Source organism: Acomys russatus, chromosome 26 (genome assembly GCF_903995435.1).
Source record: "Acomys russatus chromosome 26, mAcoRus1.1, whole genome shotgun sequence".
Lineage (NCBI taxonomy): Eukaryota > Metazoa > Chordata > Mammalia > Rodentia > Muridae > Acomys > Acomys russatus.
The window spans coordinates 18,908,819-18,923,511 of record NC_067162.1 but is presented as its reverse complement, the minus strand read 5'-3'; the positions used below and the strand labels follow the sequence as shown (position 1 = coordinate 18,923,511).

The 14,693-nt window shown below is 43.0% G+C and overlaps 1 protein-coding gene across 1 annotated transcript in view; it reads right to left on the bottom strand.

The window, feature by feature from the left end:
* Positions 1-208: 208 nt before the first annotated feature.
* Lpcat2 (lysophosphatidylcholine acyltransferase 2) overlaps positions 209-14,693 on the bottom strand; it is a 58,993-nt gene continuing 44,508 nt past the window's right edge. Inside the window, exons 12-14 of the mRNA XM_051168647.1 lie at positions 8,636-8,734; positions 4,294-4,429; positions 209-811 (exon numbers count right to left, since the gene is read on the bottom strand). Coding sequence (XP_051024604.1) covers positions 627-811; positions 4,294-4,429; positions 8,636-8,734 — 420 coding nt within the window. The 3' untranslated portion in view covers positions 209-626. The remainder of the gene's footprint in view (positions 812-4,293; positions 4,430-8,635; positions 8,735-14,693) is intronic.

The following is a 14,693-nucleotide window of genomic DNA, read 5'->3' as shown; positions in this document are numbered from 1 at the left end:
CGCAGTCCCTTCTGTGCTATGGGTGGTGTAAGAGGAACGGCTGTCCTAAGCAGGCATCTTAGAGACCTGCAGTAGAGATGCACGTCAAGGCGAGCCTGTGCTCCTATGAAGTTCACCTAACTAAGGGCTCGCTCCCCTCTCCTAGCCAGGAAACTGAAATTTAAATGGAAAAAAATCAACCTGTAAAGATAAAGGTACAAAATTCTGCCATGTTTTCCAGATTCTTTAGTCTTACTTCCCAAAAGGGAAGGAATTAGAGAAAACATAGTATTACTATATGTGAAAGGACCGAAAGTTGTTTGTAGCCACTAAACACATGGTGTTGATTAACGTTGGCCAGCACAGAGTTAAGGCCAATGCATTTATTTATTATGAAAATCAAACTGAAAATTTCATAAAAATATACAGTACTTTATCATCAGTTAGTGCAACCAGTAAAGCACAAAGTTAAACAAAAGGAGCTTACTTGATATATGTGGGGTTAATAAAAACATTTTAGGAAGAAAATACATCATTTTAGTAAAAAAAAGCTTTCTGTTTTGTACATTACTTGATAAGTACATTTACAGTGTTCCCAATAAACACCTTTCCCACGCCACCTTTCCTCGCTGGGGACACTGAGCTTTTCAGTCAACCTTTTTGTCTGAGGCGCCTTCCTCATGGGTCTCAGGGCTGACTTTATTACTAGCCACAGAGGGAGCTGTCTGGACTTCATCTGGCAACGAAAACACATGGCACGTCTGGAGGTCTAAGTACGTGGTAAATATCTTGGCATATTCTGGGTGCTTTAGGGCAAACCTTTTGAATTCCTCTAGAAGAGAGAGAGAGAGAGAGAGACAGAGAGAGAGAGAGAGAGAGAGAGAGAGAGAGAGAGAGAGAGAGAGAGAGAAAGAGAGAGAGAGAGAGAGAAACCAACAAGTTAGGGTGGTTCTTCATTTGGCATGATGAAACTTAACAGAAGATCCTAACCGTGTAGTTGTCACAGAATCCTGTTACTCAACCCAGAAAAACCCGCTGACGAGAACACACGTGGTACCACTGCTCTGTTATAGCTTTTCCAACATCTAGTCAAGTTGAAGACACATATTTGCTAATCTAATAAATAAACTTCCTAATCCCATTCCGAGGTACACAACCTACGGAAACCGGGAATTGTGCCTGGGAGACAGGGACAAAAAATGTTCACAGCAAAGCAACATCATTCATACCAGGGAAGAAAGAAAACGGCTCAGGTCGACAGTAGCAAGGAGCGCAGTGAAAGCGAATGAAATGACTACATGTGCTGGATGAAAAATGCCAGAGACAAAAGAACACGGATTATAGCAGCTCATTTATGGAAAGCTCAAAAACTTAGACAAAACTTAAACATGTTGTGATGCACACGTCTGTGGTGAACTGATGACGTGAAACAAGGAATCCTTTCCCACGAGGGGCTCCTGCTCTGGGCAAGCTCCCTTCGTCTTTCTGAACGGTAGTTACACAGGTGCTCATTTCATAACATGCACTGGGCTTGACGTTCTTATCTCATTCCATTTTCTATAGTTTTTTTAAAAAAAATCTGTTATCCAGGACTGTCTATGGCTAGATTTTAAAACTATTTTAACCCTTAGCTCTTATGGAGAAAGGTGCAGACTTGACAAACTGAGCCCAAACTTACAACCAATAACGGCTAGGAAAGCACATTCAATAATCAGATCCCAGGAGCCCCAGGTCCTGCCTCTCTTCCCTGTCAGTGTTATAGATCTGGGAACTGAGATCAACACAGTGGGCGTATCAATGCGGACTTCCATCCCAAATCTCCAATAAGCCTGAGCTTCCACAATACGATACTGTCAGTTTTAAAACTTCTTCCACGTCTTTAGCCCCTTTCAGTGAGGAGGATGGGCTGAATGGTTTCTAGGCAGACTTATGAACACGGGAGTTGGCTTACTAAGTCTAAGGCTATACTTTTAAGACCTGTGCTTTGTTCAAAGGATTGAAGCCACTGAGTGGGATATCTGTGGCACTAGAATGTATCTGAGGTTCTGGTGGTTTAACCCCAGCACCTGGGAGGCATGAGCAGGTGGATCCTGGTGGGTTCCAAGTCAGCAAGGACTACATAGTAAGACGTTGTCTCAAAACAAACCAACAGTATCTTGTTTTTCAAGAAGGCCTAAGAAGTGACTGTAAGCAGAACCAGGCCTTTGACTCGGCTAATGGAGAAGCAAGAATGCTAACGATCTAAAGGATTATGTTCTTACCTCATGTCAACATTCCTTTTTAAGAATACTTAACTATCTCAATTTTCTTATAATTTGGACTTACATAGTATTAGGGGATGGGAGAGATTCTGGGTGTTCTGAAAGGAAAAAAGGTTAAATGGAAAAAAAAAAATCAAGCTCTGGCTGCTGGTGGATCACCAGACTGTGGGTGTTCCTGTGGATGATACCACGCCCATGTGCGCGTGTGCAGTGCCAATCAGACTCAGAGGGTTATTTACAAAGAGGAAGTAACATTGGAAGGGAGATGTCCTGAGAGGGCCTGGAGGGAGCTGGGGAGAGAGCTTGAGACGTGGATATGACTAAAAGCTCTATATACATGTATACGTTTTCAACTACATAAATAAATTTATGATCAGAATATATTGTACGAAACATTAGTTAAAAAGAAGAAGAAGAAAAAGACAAAGTCCCTGGGACTGGTGAGAGTCTCATTAGTCAAGAGCACTTATTCTTGCATAGAGCCTTAGATTTGACTCCCAGCACCCACATGGCAGCTGACAATTGTCCACAATGCCAGTATCAGGAGATCCATTGTCTCCTTCTGACTTCTGGGGGCACCAGGTATGCACATGGTACACAAACACCCACACACATAAAAAACTCATAGACATAAAATAACTAAATCTTAAAAAGAAAAGACCATGGAGCATAGTTCTCTAATTTAAGCTGACAAAAGTATGGCCACCTACAAACAGTTTTTAATTTAACTTAAGTCATTATCTTCCAATGAAACACTTCATCAAAATTTGGTAGTTCTGGTATGGAGAGATTGTTCAGCGGTTTTAAACACCCACACACTGGCTCCCAACCGTCTGTAACACCATTTGCAGGGGATCTGATGCCCTCTTCTGGCCTCGTGGGCTCCTGCATGTACGTGATGCACGAAAACTCACAGAGGCATACAAATAAACAAATATAAAAACAAATGCTGTTTTAAAATTGGTATTTCGAGTAATAGAGAATGTTACAGAAGCAGATAACCAAAGAAACTTTAGTTCGCATGAGTTTTTGAAGGCTTCCCCCCCCCCCCTTTTTAATAAGCTCAGTAGATCCACTCCCCTCTGCACGTAACTATCTAAAAGAGAATATGGGCAACCAAAATGCCAGCAACTAAACACAGAATGAGAAAATATGTGGCCTGCTTTGCCCATCCCATGCGCATTACTAAAGCTGCAGCTCGGTGAACACCACCGTCAGAGCAAGGTAATTAGGTAGTTAGAGAGTGCCCTTCAGCCAGAGGGGAAAGCCGGAGGAAGATAAGCCAGCGTGGCATCAGGACCACATCAAAGCTAAGCAGAAAACAATCACTTAGGCCTGTGAACAGAGCTATGCTTTTTTTTTCTTTTCTTTTCTTTTTTTTTTTAAGACTACCCTGGGTAACACAGGGAAAGCGATTCGCCACCGTTGTTTTGATGTATACAGTCTTGAGGCACCAGGATGAAGGAGCAGCTGATGCGTGGGCCTGTATCGATACCACAGGCCTTCTTTAGTGACGGTCACACCCTCATGGGTGCTCGCCACAGGATGGAAAGGACAAAGGTTGCCCAGGTTTACAGACACTACCATGTTAAGCATCAGTAAACTGTTCAGCTGCTTCCGCTGTCGGTGCCTTGGTGCATACTCCTCCACTGCAGTTGGTTAGCTCGCTCAGGGCAGCCTGGGCAGCCTCATAGGAGATGTGAAAGGCACTGAGGTGTCATCAATGCCTCAGGCTCTACAGCCAGACTCTTCGAATTTGGATCCTGGCTCTGACAATCTCAAGGAAATTACCCAAATCCTTTGTTCTTTGCCAAATACAGATGTGAAAGCATGGGACACCGATTAAAGACATTCATATTCACAGAATATAGAAGAGTATCTAGCACATAAGTCTTCAGAAGCTATGCATTATTATCACCACCATGACAATTAATACAGTCATTGCCATCAGTGCTATTTGTAGCCTAGATGATTTCCTAGTAGTGGGGGTTGCGGGAGAAGGGCAGGGCGGGGCGGGGGAGGGCGGGGAGATGGGTTGGGCTTGTCTACTCACCGTAGGAAACAGAGTCCCCCTGGGCAATTTCCTTGAAGAGACCAGAAACGTCAAGGTCAGTCACTCCGAGAGACGCCTGCAGAATGGTGCAAAACTCTTCCTCTGTTATGTAGCCGTCCTCATCAACATCAAAGAGCTACAAGGGAAACGTATACAGAGGTAGGCTCCTAAAGCCTGTGGTACTGAATTATTTGGAAGATAAAGTCTTTAATAATGGAAACAGTTATTGTTTTATATATATACACAAACACACACACACATACACATATATATTATATATGAAGCAGTATGCATGTGATAGGTACATAATGTATATGCATGTGATATATATATGGAGAGAGAGAGGGCGGTCTCTGCTACTCTTGAATGATTTAAAAATGTATAGCAGTCTGGTCTTGGGAAGAGACAGAATTAAAATTGGGACATGCCAATACCTGAGACCTGAGACCTGAGACCAAAAGACCTGAGAGCCCTGGGGGACATGATGAGTCATTCTCAAAGGCTTTCCAGAGAAGCTGTCATTACAGTTGGACCTCATAACAGAAAGAGATATTCCCAGAAGATAAAAGGACTGGCAGGTAAGGCCCTTGGCCTTCAGTCCAGGGACTGACGGAGAAGCCGGAACCAGATCACGGTGGATGCATATGGCCCCACCTAATACTGGGGAAGTGATTGCGTGTATTCCAGAGCAGAGTGCGTAGGACAGGGTGGAGGCAGGACACTGCTAATGGCTACAAGTGAGAAAACTACGTGAATCTAGGGTGGACAAGCAGGACAGGAAGGCAGACTTTATACGCAGCACAGATAGGATGTGCAGGAAAAGGTTGTAGCAATGGAGGGGAACCAAAGAGACGAAGTCTGCTAGTTGGGTAACAGGAAAACTGTCCTAAGAACCACTGCCAAATGAGATCAAGGGTTAGACCTGGACATTTAAATTTGAGTCAGAAGGGCCAGGTGTGATGGAGGGGAAATCAGCTACAAGCTCAAGAAAGGTTCCAGGTAGAAATTCAGGAAAGAACTGAATCCATGGGTGTGTGCAGCTTCTCTGTTGAGAAAGAACAGAGTAAAGACCTAGCCGTGGGACAGCCACCACTGAGCTGTGTGAGCCAAAGAAGACAGTGAGCTAACACAGACATGAACGGTAATTATATTTACAGGTGAAACAAACAAACAACCCCCTCTCCCCCGCCAAATAACAGTGGACCAGGAAGGTTAAAAGCCAAGCAGTGGAAGAGGAGTAAATGAATGATGGATAACAAATAATCAAAATCCTCTCTGGCTATTAAGAATTTTTAACTAGAACTTGCTCTATGCAGACATTGATCAAGGGCATTCAGTTCCCTTTAAATGTATTAATCCTTAATGCTCCCAATATCACTGAGTCAACAGGTGCCACCATCAGCCCGCTCTTGCATATGAGGCAGCGGAGGTCCAATGAAGGTAGGAAGTTCTCTCCCAGGGCACACAACCTCTAAGTGGCAGAGCTAGCATTCAAAGGGTGATGCTCACTACGGAAAGCCCCGGTGGTTAAAGTCTCTATTTTAGACCAAACATTACATCAAAGACATGGAAAAATTGGCATCGGTAAGGTCCAGTAGTCACGGAAAGAGTTGTTAAGTGAATACTGAATAGTGGGCGAGAGAAAAAAGGTCCACAGCTCAAAGTTAGGATTTGTTCCCCCAAGATGGAAAAAAAAAAAACAGGCTTCTGGCCCATTTCCTGTGTTGAGCTTTTAACTGGGGAGTGAAGGTGGCTGGGGAGAGAGAAGTGAACTGACGGCTTTTCATAAACTGCCGACCTCAGCTTCCTTATGTAACTTGGACTTTATGCATTAACCACCAGGACTCAGTGGCACCCACCTCCCCTAAGCACCCCCCCCCCCCCGCTAATCTTCTCCACCCTTTAGCAATTCTCTCCACCCACCTTAGCAGTCTACACCCGGCACAGCTGGGAGGTCTCACTTCCCTACCATCTCTTTCTACCGGTCCATTCTGGGTCTTCCTTCTTCTATGCTGATTCTTGGCCACAGCCAAGCTTCTCCTTGATTTCCTTTCCCCGGTAAGAACCCCCAATCATCTCTGCTGGTCAATTCACAGATCTGTCATAAGCCCCAGTCTGGACCCATAGAGAAAGCCTGATACCCAGTTTCCTTAGGGGAATGATATTTCCCATTGTATAAAGCACTGTAGGCGCCCCCTGCCCCATGAGACAATTCTCTATTAAGCAAGACTGTTCAGGCCGTCCTTGAATGTGAATTGTGAACCGCTCACTCCCTTTACCTGTAGGGCGCAGGGAAGGGTACAGGACTGCTCCTATACCCGGGACCTCTGGACTGGGCTGGTTCAGTGCATTCTCCTTGGCCTCTTCCCTGGCCACATCACTACTATTTTGTCTATCAGCTAGAGTCGATCCTACTGCAACTAAAAACCTCTAATATCTTACCTGTATAGCTCAATGTAAAGAGGAAACAAAGGGTAGGAAGTTAGCTGTAAAGTGCAAGGAGGTGACCGGATTCCATAGACTATGAAAGCGTATTACTAACAGGAAACAAAAAATATGCAAAAATGTTGACAAAGCATAAGATATACTAAAAAGGCAGGGTGAGCTGTACCTGTAATCCTAACATTCAAGGGGCTGAGATAGAAGTACTTCAAGTTTGAGCCAGCCTGGGCTACAGTGTGAGACCTTGTCTCAAAAAAAAAGTGTGTGTGTGTATGTGTATATGTATATATATATGTAAATATATATGTGTGTATATATGTATATACATATATACACACATATATATGTATACAGATGATAGAAATAGATAGATAAATGATAGATGGATTAATGATAGATGATAAATTATTGATAGATAGGTAGATAGATAGAAAAAAACACCAATGTAAAGCATGACCCTTGCCAAAGAGAAAAATGAGCTATTTTTAGATATGAATCTTCCTTTCTTCCATCCTCCATCTTCAAAGCACGGTCTAGGCTGTTCAAGATTTTCATGACTTCTTTAAAAACAGTAATTACTGTGATTAAGGGCCAACTGTTCTATTGGGTCTTTCATTGAGAAACCAAGAGTGACTATTTGGTCAGCTAAACATATAATTACACATACAGTCTCGAAACAGAAACAGAGATGCCTGGACTGGGATGAGTTAGCTCCATGTCTCATTTTAGGGTCTTTGATGAGTAAGTCTAAAAGCTGAAGGTTCGGAACTTTGGAACAGTGTCTGGCCCCTGCATCATGCCCATCTGCTGAGCATTAACCATGCAGTTCTTTACATCTACTTTTCTGCGTTTAAAGCAATCTGCAATAGAAAGTACCCACAGGGATTCCTCTAACAGTGACAGAACATACAGAATCCAGAGCTCATGCCTGGGGGGGCAGGGCTCTAAACCATGAAAAAGAGGTCTTGTCCAGAGGGTTTTTCTAGATCCTGGAGGGGGGGAGCCTGTTGGAGCCACAGTGGGATCTCTACCCCAGAGAAAGCCAGGCAGAGAAGAGGAGGCGGTCAGAGAGAAGGTCACTGGCATTCAGGCTACACGGAAGCCGAGGCTGCCTCTGTGCAAATCAATGAGCCCAGCTTGGCAAGACAGATGGGGAGGTGAAGGCACTGCCTCAGTTGAGAGAGGACTCCATGGAACTCAAAGCGCAAAGGAAACGCCGCGATGAAACACTAAACGAGAAAACATTTCCACTCTCAGGAGGATATGCACTTTAGAATATAGTATTCGTGACCAGCAAGTGCAGTCTGGATCTTCAAAATACACTTTTTGCTCTGGCTTTGCTGGGGAGAAGAGAGATTTTTTTCCCCTCCTAAGTTAGATGCCTGCACTAGACTGAAAATACATTGACTACTACAGTATGTGGTAGTCGATACAGCAGGGTAGAAACTTGGGACATCGATGATGACAATGTTGGCCTGACATCACCACACAAAAGAAATTCCAGCACTGAAGTGCCACTTAAGCAATCTGCCAGCTGCAAAAACAAGGACAGATCAGAACTTTCTAGATGAATCAGGATGAGGGGCAAGGGATGGTATTTATTTATAAATCTTACTCCAGGGCTTCAAAAGAGGGCTGAAAAGAAATAACATTAATTTGCTAAATCACCTGCTCTTCGGTCATGACGCTCGCACCTAGGCTGCTCCCACCTTTGTTTAAATGGATGCTGTGTTTTCTTTATTCTCAGTAGCAATTGGCTTAATCACATTACCCTCCCAAACATGTCACAGCAGATCTATAAACTCGGGGGACAGATTCACTGATTTTTCCAAATAATGGAGTTAGAGTCAACACATATTTAGAAGGCCAACTGAGATGTGGTCAGTGGGGTTGGCAGTACCTTAAATGCCACCTGGATGATCTCTTCTGTGTTGGCAGGGTTGCACAAGACAGCCAGGCCGATCACATACTCTCGGAAGTCAATGCTGCCATCATTATTCTGGGAAAAGATACCAGTCAGTTAGAGAGGTGCAGGACAAGGATGCTGGGTAGCACTGAAGCGCCATGCACTGGTGAAGAGAAGTTTCCTGAGAAGGACAGCAAGGGACAGGCTACTCAGTCCCCAGCTCAGGAGGCAAAACACAGTATAGCCAATAATGACCATAAGCACTTACCACCGAAGCCATGGATAGTGACCCACTGACACTCAGTGTGGATTTCTAAGTTTAAAATTGCTTTGATGAGAACCTGTCAGGGAGGCATGGACTAAGACCTTAATCCTTAGTTGGGAATAAAGCACTGGGGTCCATGGAAATGAAATAAAAATAAAAATGAAATGAAATGAAATGGAAGGGAAAATGGTCCTGCCAAAATGGCCAGCATCAGAGGATCCCCAAAGGTCCTGGAAGGTTAATAAACCCTTTGCTGTTTATTAACACAGAAAATGGAAATGAAAGGGGAAAAGGGGGGAAACTGAGGCATTAATTAAGCTGCATTCTTTAGTTCTTAATTATTAATCTAGAATAAACCAAAAGCAACTGAGCCAAAACCAACAACTCCTTGGGGATTTCTGTCCCAGAAGCCCCTGTACTTTGAAGCCAACAGAAACCAAACACAACCAGAATGATACAGTTCAGGAGAGTGTCATGATGGCAACAGAAAACAAAGATGGATGATTCCAGCTCAGGCTGACATATACCCTAACTATAGAGAATGAGAGCTTAAGATAAAGAGGAAGAAAGGAGCCAGCCTTGGTGGTGCCTACTTTAATCTCAGCACGTGGGAGGCAAAGGCAGGTAGAGCTCTGTGAGTTCGAGGCCAGCCTGGTCTACAGCGTGAGTTCCACGACAGCCAGGGCTGAAAGGTGGAACTCTGTCTCAAATAAAGAAGGAAAAGAAGGAGGAGGAGAGGCAGGGCAGAAGGTGAGGGAAGACCAGAAGAGAGAACAGACACAAGGGGAAACAGGAGGGATGCGATGGCGAGGAGGGAGCAGGGAGACAGCACTATGAGGAGAATCCGCGGGGTGAGAATGGATTCCGTAGTACAGCCCTCAAGTGATGAGGCTCCTGATAAACCATGCAGCCAGGGCAACAAGGCAGGAGCAATGCTTCATTGCACATTGACAAAGGACACTGGGCATCAGCAGGTATGTGATCTTCACCTACACAGTCGGCAGCTGCGCTTGAGAAGACGGTTTCCGACAAAGCCCCTGAAATGGCAGCTGACTCTTCACAGCACAGTTTTTTTTTTCCTAGGGAGGTTTTCATGCACTTCTCAAGAGTGAAGCCCTCTAAAAGTCAAGTCACTTTCCACATATTACTTTATCTTACTGCAGGGCAGAAACTAAAAGGAATAATAATTCAATTTCCTGCTCCCACCAGAAGAGGCAGAAACAGAGATTTTAAGATTTCCCTCGAGTATCAGGGTTTATTTCTAAGACAAAACCTCACATCATTCAACTTCTCTATTTGTCTAGAAACGTCTTGAGAATAACTATTTTTTAAAAATCAGCTTTATTGTTGCGTAAGTTATATCCGGCTGTATGCGCCTACTTAAAGTTTCTAACTGATATCACATATCATATGTATCAGGTAGTCACTGCCACAATGACCATCTACGTCATCACCATGGAAGCCTCAAAGAGGACAACATCTTAAGTAGTACATTATGCTCCTTGTACCATCACCATTTAATTTTTAAAAAATTATTTATTTATTTATTATGTATACAGTGTACATTATATCACATTATAGATGGTTGTGAGCCACCATGTGGTTGCTGGGAATTGAACTCAGGACCTCTGGAAGAGCAGACAGTGCTCTTAACCACTGAGCCATCACTCCAGCCCCATCATCATTTAATTCTTAACATACTGTACACAGTGTTTTTTTTTTAATGAGCCCTAGATGCCGAGGAGCTTTGAATCATAGCAAAGTTGATCTAGGAGCACAGACTATACGTCCATATGGGCTAGGAGGATAGATGTGCCTTCCTATGAAATCGAGGCAGGTGGAGTTCTGTGGGTTTGAGTCCAGCCTGGTCTACAGAATGAGTTCCAGGCCAACTAGGGCTGCAAGGAGGAACCCTGTTTCGAATAAAAAAGACAGAGGAGGGGGAGATGTAGGTCAGAACATGAGGGAAGATTCAAGAGGAAACACTGAACAATACAGGACTCGGTAATAATCAGTGCTCGCTGTCAACACAGGCCAAGCACCAACCCTCTTTTTTGTAGAAATGAAAATGTAACAACTCCCGCTTGCCAGCAGCCGTGGAACATGGCAATGTGCTGGAGCCCAAACTTCCATTAGTATATGATGGTTAAGTATGGCACACATTAATGGGCACATTTTTTTTTTCAACTGACACAATTATATTATGACAGACTCTTGACTCACACGAAAAAGAATACGTAATTTTTCTTTCTAGTAATGTGAAGGAGAAAAAAAATCAAGATGAAAGTTACCTGGAGAGATTATTTTATTGCATTAATGATATACTACTGAGGCTCCTAATTCAGAATAAAATTTATAACTGGAAGAAATTGTAGAAACTAATAGTGAAACTAAGATATGCATTTCACTTCAAGTTAATAAAGCCTACTATTGCTATAACTGCAATTAGATTTAAGTAGTTTGACCATCAGTCACTCAAATTCAATGAACACTTTTGTAGAGGAATTTTAATCCAGCAACATGGATTAAAGACCATATCCAAAGACCTAGGTCTGTATGATCTGGGTGAAATCAGACACATCCTTTAGTACACTTCTTTAATCTCTCCGGCTGGAATACAGACACACCGTTAGCATACACCTTTAATCTCAAAGAATGACATCTAATTGAGGGGTGGACAAAGTGATGAATCAGAGAAATATTTGACAGAATGAGTCAGAGATAGGATATGACCAACTCTCTTGAGAACTGGTAGGAAAGAGGCTACTTCAGAGCAGAGATCAGGATAGTTTATGGAGACTGTAGAGTTGAGTTTGGGAGTACAGCAGAGTTTGGTGAAGTTGGGTTCAATTCAGTTGAGTGCAGTTGAGATTGTGCAGTTCAGTTCATGGAGTTCAGGGGCAGTTTTTCCAAGCAGAGCAATTCAGTGAGAAGTCAGAAGCAGAGAAAAGCCAATTTGAATCAGTCAGCTTGGAGAGGAGCTTTAAGCCCTAACAGCTTATTTTGAGCCAGCCAGCCAGTTCAGAAAGAACTAAAAAGGGTGATCTTATTCAGCAGTAAGTCTTGGAGGCTGAAAATATTCTAGGTCTAGGTTACCAGGTGGAGGCTGGAAGCTAAATCCTTCGAGGCACAGGCTTGCAGAAGAGTAGATTGTATGGAGGCTAGAAATTTCCAGGCCTAGGCCTAGGGATAGTTAGATAGAAACACTCTGGGCTCATCCCAAGCCATGTACTCATAAAGCTTGGGTATGGCTCTCATCTCTTCATCTGAGAAAATAAAAGCGGCATTTACATACTTTGAAAAAGAATATTTTAAAATGGGCAAAAAGTTATATTACAACATATATTCTTTTAATGTTTTTATTTTGACTCAGCTTTGTGACTTAAACATTGTTCCATTAAACCCATAGTGGTTTCCTTAAAATCTCCTCAGGAAGAATTGTAAATTTAATAATAGCACCTGCTCTTAAAATTTATTTCAGAGAAACATGTAAATGAAGAAATAAACCTTTCAATGGAAGGTTCTAGCCATTTCTCCATATCCTTTGCCAAGCAGAGCTGGGAAAAAGCCAAGACTTGGCACCAAGAAGACCCGCAGAGGCACCGCAGAAAGCGATGTGGCCAACCTTCCAGTGAGCTGCATCTGTGAATGCCATCCCTTGCTTGGAAGCCAACAGGATCAGAAAAGCGCAGAATGTGGGAGGGCTCACAGTGAGCCCAGTCTCCCAGCACCTTTTACCTGCCACCCTGGCTTCTGGGAGCAATGGGAAAGTCTAGGTAACTTGTCCTTATATTAGCTGTTTAAAATCCCAGGAGGGGGCACAGAGAGACAGCCCAGCAGTTAAAAACACCTGCTCTTCTTCCAGAGGACCCGGGTTTGACTTCCAGCACCCACATGGCAGCTCACAACTATCTGTAACTCCAGTGCAAGGGTATTGGTATTGACTATTCTAGTCTGGCCCCTGCAGACACTGTACACACATGGTGCATTAACACACAGGCAAAACATTCATACATATAAAATAAACTAAGTAAATAAAACCTCAGGAGGAATAAATGGCCCAATCTTCAGGCATCAGCACTTCAAGGCTGTTTCACTACTTAATTTATTTAACGTACATTTTTCATTTACAAAATTTTTATGAGGTTTTGAGTCTTGCAACCTTTCAGGATACAGCTCTGAATACATATTACAAGGGTTAATTGCCAAGAATGTTTTCCCCTCTTTGTTGCATTATAATTGATGTCATCTTTTTGGATAAGAGATGACCAATGCTCTCAGAGTAAAGCTCAAAACACAAACATTCCCCAAAAATAGAATCTATTTGTCTGCAATAGTCTCCATCTGTGATGGCACATTATACTGCTGAGAAACACTATTAGGACATTGCATGCCTCGGCTATCAAGGCAGAAGTGTTCCAGTTACCTGGGTACTCTGACTAGGAGTACATTTCTACCACACGTATAAGAATACTACCAATTTTCCTGTAATGAAACTATTTTAATATAATTGACATTATGTAAGCACTTTCAAACAGTGAGTCTGACATTTTTCAAGATGAACTCACATTTGGCACAGGGTTGTTGTTAGGCAGGCGACGCTTTAAAACACTAAAAAAAAAAAAAAAAAAAAAAAAGTATCCCTAAAGTGACCTTCAAGATGACATACAAATTATGAATGTTGTTGGAAGTTTCTCCCTCTCGGATACGCAGCACACATTTTCTTTTCTGTGTTTTTACAGGTTATAGAACTTAGTGGCTACAAGCAAGATAGCTACTTTCGAAGTTACACGCAGTTTCAAAATGTAAGTCTGCAGGTAATACAGTTCCGTATGTTCGTCTCGCTATTATTCTCAGTTTACTGCCGTGACTGGACCCTGTAACGTCAGATGTTCACTGACAATGGGGTGGAAGAATCAAATGCCTTCTTCCCAGGCTCTACTGGCTTTCCATACAGAAATGGATAATTGTTGTATGGGGGTTCCAGGGGCTGACATAGGGTCTCATGTAACCCAGCCTGGTCTCTGGGTTACATACATAGTCAAGGCTTGACTTGAACTCCTGACCTGAGGCCTTTGTCTCAAGTGTGAAGATCACAGACATGTGCCTCCATGCCCAACACATGGTATCTCTGTCTCTCTCTCTCTCTCTGTCTCTCTCTCTGTGTCTCTGTCTGTCTCTGTCTCTCTGTCTGTTTGTCTGTCTGTCTGTCTCTCTCTATCCGGTTTCTCTGTGTAGCCTGGCCTCGAACTCGCAGAGATCTGCCTGCCTCTGCCTCCCAGGTGCTAGGATTACAGGTGTGTGCCACCATGCCCGGATATGGTACATTTTTTTATAGTTGCAAATTAATACTTTCTCTAACCCTGAAAGTACACCTTTAAACGTTAAATATTGAATGAAAACTTAAAAACTCAGTCACTGTTCATACATAATATATAATATATATAAGAACCAAAGGTTGATCTACTTGGGACAATTTTGAGTTTGGACTGAATTTTCTAATGTCCACACTGGTGACTGGGGTTATTTAGATAAATTTTAAATGACTAGAGAGAACAAGAACCATAGGTGGCTTCTGGATGTTAGAGGGTAATCCTGAAAATAGGTATTCCTTTAGCTGGAGGAATGAAGGGAACGCTTCCCGCCTCTTCTGGTGTGCGACGCCAGCCTTAACGCTTAGAAGACACTCATGAGGAAATCTGCATCAAGAACACAAGCTCGACATCGTCCTTTTCACAGCCACGATGTGGAGATCACATTAGAAAAACAGTCTGAGCCCTGATAGGC